This window comes from Alligator sinensis, unplaced genomic scaffold, assembly GCF_000455745.1.
Source record: "Alligator sinensis unplaced genomic scaffold, ASM45574v1 scaffold449_1, whole genome shotgun sequence".
In the NCBI taxonomy this organism is placed as follows: Eukaryota; Metazoa; Chordata; order Crocodylia; family Alligatoridae; genus Alligator; species Alligator sinensis.
The window spans coordinates 163,970-169,351 of record NW_005842838.1 but is presented as its reverse complement, the minus strand read 5'-3'; the positions used below and the strand labels follow the sequence as shown (position 1 = coordinate 169,351).

The window sequence follows — 5,382 nt, the reverse complement described above, 5'->3', positions numbered from 1 at the left end:
GGACTTTGCTGTCTGTGTCTCCCAGCAGATGTCTGGGTAGTTTAGGTCCCCCATGACTACCGCCTCCTTAGCTTTTATGGTCTCCGAGAACTGCCTCAGGAGCCCCAAATCTAGTTCTTCCCCTTGGTGTGGGGGTCTGTAGCAGACCCCTACCACCAAATCCCTTTCTCCTTGACCTCCATGTAACCTAACCCACAATCCTTCTACTTTCTCCTCCTCCAATTCCGTTTTGATAAGTGTCGATGTATATCGCTTATTGACATAGAGCGCAACCCCTCCCCCTTTCTTCCCCACCCTGTCCTTTCTGTACAGCTTATACCCCTCAATGTGTACTGCCCAGTTGTGGGAAGAATCCCACCAGGTTTCTGTTAGCCCTACTAAGTCCTAGGTGTTTTCTGCAAGCAGGAGTGCTAGTTCATCCTGCTTGCTCCCTATGCTCCTAGCATTGGTGTATAGAGGGAGGGAAACCATTGGTTGACTCCTTTTCAAGGGAAGGATGGTTGCCAAAATTCAGCCTAGCTTGTGGACAGGGTCCTTCCCCTATAATTAGTGAAGCTAGTGATGGAGAAGGGCTTTAGGTCACCTGGCTCATCTCATCCCCCCTACCCATGATGGGGCAGTGAAGGATTGTTCTCCAGGGCTTTGGCTTTTACTAAATGTCTCAAACAATGAAGCTGCCAGGGGACTTTGCCGGAGATTTTGTGCTTCCCTGTAGTAGCTTTGTTCTACCTCTCAGATCCTCTATGTCTGACATTTTCCTCTTTTCATGTGGGAAGCAATGATACTTCAGCTTAAAACCTTATGCCATTAAAGGGAAAAATGGGAACTGAAGGCAGCACCAGGTTATTTTGCACTTGCTTCTACATGCTGTGCCCTGAAAGCGTGTCCTGAAACAATTTAACCAGTCTCCTTAGCCCCAAAGTGCTTGGCATGCTGGGAGAGTTCCTCTGTCCCTCCCAAGAGGAGCCCTTATAAATGGTGTTTCATGTAAGCACAGGGTCCTCACTGACAAATGCATCTCAGCAGCTTCATCTTCACTTTCCACCTGTGAGGCACTTGGGAAGCAGAAAATCAGGTTGAGATGTGAAGGAGACATAATGGTCTGTTAGGAGACAGGCTGCAGAGGACAGCCAAGGCTGCCCAGTGTGAGCATCTCATTCCTACATAGATACCAGTCAGACAAGAGATACAAAACGGAAGTGGGGTGTAGAAGGCCCACTCTGGGCAGTGCTAGGGAGGGTTAGATATGGCAAGCTCAGTCATGCCGAGTAATCAGGAGCATGGGCAGAAACCATTTTGTCGTGATGCTTTTCCCCCTGAGTGAGGGCATATTGAGGCAGCAGGAGGTGGTTTAATGTGGCACTCGTGCCATTTGAGGGGGCTGATGGCATGGGCATTCTTCAGGAGAGCCAGTGTGGCATTCGTTCCTCAGCTCTGATAACTCTGTGGCTTGATTCCCACTGCCTTCGCACTGGGCTAGCTTGCTTCCCTGCTGCTCCCTGCCTGGGCCCTGGAGGACAGTGAAGTAGGGATTAACTTCAAGTGTTCTGAACATCGGACCAGGTTGCTGCCAGGCCTTGGCCCCCCAGCATCACGAGTGCAGAAAATCCCCCAGTCCTCCAATAACCTGTGTTAATGCTTTTTCTGTCTGTATCCCTGCAGGTGGGTCTCCCTGAGGACATGGTGAAGCGCTGTGTGCAGCAGCTGGGCCTGGCCCTGGACTACATGCACAGCAAGAATCTGGTGCACCGGGACATTAAGCCTGAGAATGTGCTGCTCTTTGACCGTGACTGCCGCCGGGTCAAGCTAGCTGACTTTGGCATGACACGCAAGGTGGGCTGCCGGGTGAAGCGCATCAGTGGCACCATCCCCTACACAGCGCCCGAGGTCTGCCAGGCCGGCCGGGCTGAGGGCTTCACTGTGGACATGAGCATTGATGTGTGGGCCTTTGGCGTGCTCATCTTTTGTGTCCTGACTGGCAACTTTCCCTGGGAGGCAGCCTCCGCCACGGACACTTTCTTTGAGGAGTTTGTGCGGTGGCAAAAGGGGCGTCTGGCCGGCCTGCCCTCCCAGTGGAGGCGCTTCACAGACAATGCCTTGCGCATGTTCCAACGCCTCCTGGCCCTGGACCCCGAGAAACGCTGCCCTGTCAAGGAGGTCTTCTACTTCATCAAATATGACCTGATGTCAGAGGTGCGCCGCAGGCCCTCCTACCGCTCCCGCAAACATGCTGGTGACAAGCTCTCATCTGGCTCTCACCGCCACGAGACACCCAGCTCCTGTACCCCCACCCCACTCAAGAGGACCATCCTGACGGAAGGCAGTGGCCCTCGGCTCTCCACCTCAGAGCCAGGCCTGTCCTCCCCAGGGGGAACAGGGAGGACAGATGGGCGGCAAGACAAAGGCAAAGGGCAGATGGTCCTGGCCACAGCAATAGAGATTTGCGGGGGGGGGGTCACAGTCCTCATGGCATGGCTCTGCTCTGTACAGCCTGCAAACATGATGTCAGTCCCACTGCCTCCCACCCTCTGGCAAAGAGGGATGGGGGAGGGAATTCCTTTTATATTAGGGACCAGGATCCATGTCTCCCAAAGCAAAAAAACAAAAAAAAACCTGACAATAACTTAATAATACTAAGGATGCTACATATATCCATCCACTGTAGGTAAGGCCAGAGTGTAGACTTGGACACTGGGGGCTGGGAGCCCAACAGAGGGGGCGTGGACTGGCTGCCAGGAAGGACCATGAACAGCCTGGTGGCTCAGAGCTCCCTCCTCCTCATGCCATCCGCAACTAAAATGGGGGCTACTTCCCTGCGTTCTCCACACCACACGTGCCCTTCCTCTGCTGGGCTGACAGAGCACGGGAGAGCCAACAGAGTCCTACTGTTTCTGGGGTTGCGTGGGACCTTTCACCAAAACAATAATCAAAATGAGAACAGGGGGAGAACAAGAGGGTGGGACAGAAGTGGGAGGGAGGGAAACGGCATTGGGTCTTGGGCGTGTGGTCTGGCATCATCGTGCAGGCAGCTGGGGCTTATAGTGGGTGGGGAGCAGAGTGGGGTGGGGCTGCAGCAAACCTGGGATTCTTTAGGTTGCCAAGGACACCTGTCATGGTCAGGGCTTGATACGCAAATTGGGCATTCTCCCTGCCCTGTAAATCGTGTACTGACCATGGTTAGAAATCTGGGCTCAGGTCAGGGCTTAACTACAGACTTGGCACACAGGGAATGAGGGCAGCTTGGCATCCCACACCTGCCCTCACTCTTGTTGGCTCCCTTCCTGCACTGGCTCAGTCTCCAAGACCCCTGTGTGATTCCCTCATTGGGGGTGGCTAGAGAGGTGGACATGTGGGATGGGGGAAAAGAAAGCATCCCAGAAGGGAGGGAAAGCTGATGACCCCAGGACATGGGAGAGGCTTTCCAGGAGGTGGGGGTGTTTAGCAGTCTCTGTTGTTTAAGAGCTGGGCCTGGGTGTACCTCTTGCACCTACCCATGCACTCTCACTGCCATCCTGGCTCTTATTTGAGGGGGGCCATAATAGATGGCAGGAGATAAGGAGGAAGCAAATAAGCCTGGTGGATCCTGTCTGAAATGAGAAGGTGGGCGTGGTATCCAGTGAGCTGGCCCCGGCCCAGACAAGGCCTCTCCCACAGCTATTCTAGGGCTGGGCTTGGGCAGCCCCAGCTCTTGCTGCTCCCCTCCCTGCCAAGGGATTCTGGGATATCTTCCTGCTGCACAGGGCTCTGCTCTGCACCTATGGGGGAAGCACTCAGTGCCCACCAATGTAGCAAGTGTCGTGTTCCTATGTGTCTGTGTGCACTGGGTCTGTTGTGCCCAGCTGGCATGTCGCCAGCACCCTACAGGGGAGCATCCTTTGTCTCAAGCCCCTGTGGGCAACTTGGGAACCAGGCCCCAATTTGGGGAACAGGTCAAGGCAGACAAAGGCTGATACCTTGTAAGGGACACTGATATGAACCTGTCCTATCTTCACTGGAGGGACATGGGCAGCTGGGGAGCCGCCGCTTCAGTATGTTCCTTGATGGCTGTAGTGGTAAGACATTTTATTGGTGATCAGTGCCAGGCCATCTCTATTTAGAGTGGATGCACCACAGGGGCGGGCAAAATGCGGCCTGTGGGCCAGATGTGACCTGCCAAGCTATTCTATCCAGCCCGCAGGGCCCCTAAAATTTTTAGAAAATTAATATTTATCTGCCCTGGGCTGCCTGTCATGCGGCCCTTGATGGTTTGCCAAAACTCAGTAAGCAGCCCTCCACCCAAAATAATTGCCCACCCTGATGTATCAGGATAAGGGGTGGTTACAGACCCTGATGAAGGTTTGGCCTTACACTAGCTTCCTGGGCTAGAAGACCCTTGCTGGTTTTGAGGGGACTGCCCCTCTGGAAGAGGTGAACCCAAGTGGTTCCGTAAATGACATCAGACCAGAGCAAGCCATCTTGGTGGGGTTCCCACAGCAATCCATAGGCATTGGCATGGGGGTTAGTACAGCCAAACTTGCCTGCATGGGATCCTCAAATGGACCAATGTCGAATTTGCAAAAAAAATTGCATAAACATTTCAGGCTGGGCTGCATATATCTGCATACCCAGTGACTGTAAACCAAGCTACTTGTCATTTCTGCCTTCAGGCCTGCTTTGGCAGCTTCTGAAGAACCTTGGAGAGGACAGCTCAAGCATCTCCAGAGGTCCCTGGTCCTCCAACCATCCCCCACCTCTCTGTCTTTGCTGTTACCCTTCCTACCCCAAGTACCCTCTTGCCCCTCTTAGTCATCCCTTTGATAATATACTCTTTACATAAGGACTAGATGAGGGTAGGGGGGACCCATACTCCCTCAACCTTCTGGCACCGTAGCACTCTAAGGAGGCAGACCTCTCCCCAACCCTAGTGTATGGAGGGAAAACTAATAAGCATCTTGCTGGTTGCCATGACAAACTGGAGGCAGTAGAACAGTAAAGGGTGATGGGAAAGAGCAGGAAGCCAGTGGCTCTGGCAGGTGTGGTGGGATCCATGCACAGATGAGCTTTGGGTGACACATAGCAGAGGCCAGGGCTAGGAAAGGGGACATATAAGGCTGGATGGGGCTGCAGGGAGATAACTGCAAAGCAGGAGGCTGTGCTGGGTGAGCACTGCTGCTCTGGGGCACTTCAGCTTGATCCAACCACATGAAGCCACTAGGCAGCTTCTGGCCCAGGTCTGGCTGCCCTTCCAGCTCTGTGGTGGGGCCCAGCACAGCACTGTCTGCTGCAATTGCCTCACATAATAGGGATTCTGCTTGGAAGCCCTGCCCATGCGCATAGAAGCTTCAGGGAGAAGCTATCAGTTAGGGATGTGGGCATATCTAGATCAGTAGCTGTAGGTATTTG

General features: G+C 53.6%; 1 protein-coding gene across 1 annotated transcript in view; it reads left to right on the top strand.

Moving 5' to 3' along the window:
• SBK1 (SH3 domain binding kinase 1) overlaps positions 1 to 4,667 on the top strand; it is an 83,582-nt gene extending 78,915 nt beyond the window's left edge. Inside the window, exons 4-5 of the mRNA XM_025191593.1 lie at positions 1,663 to 2,484; positions 4,647 to 4,667. Of these exons, the coding sequence (XP_025047378.1) occupies positions 1,663 to 2,484; positions 4,647 to 4,667 (843 nt within the window). The remainder of the gene's footprint in view (positions 1 to 1,662; positions 2,485 to 4,646) is intronic.
• The last annotated feature ends 715 nt before the right edge of the window (positions 4,668 to 5,382 follow it).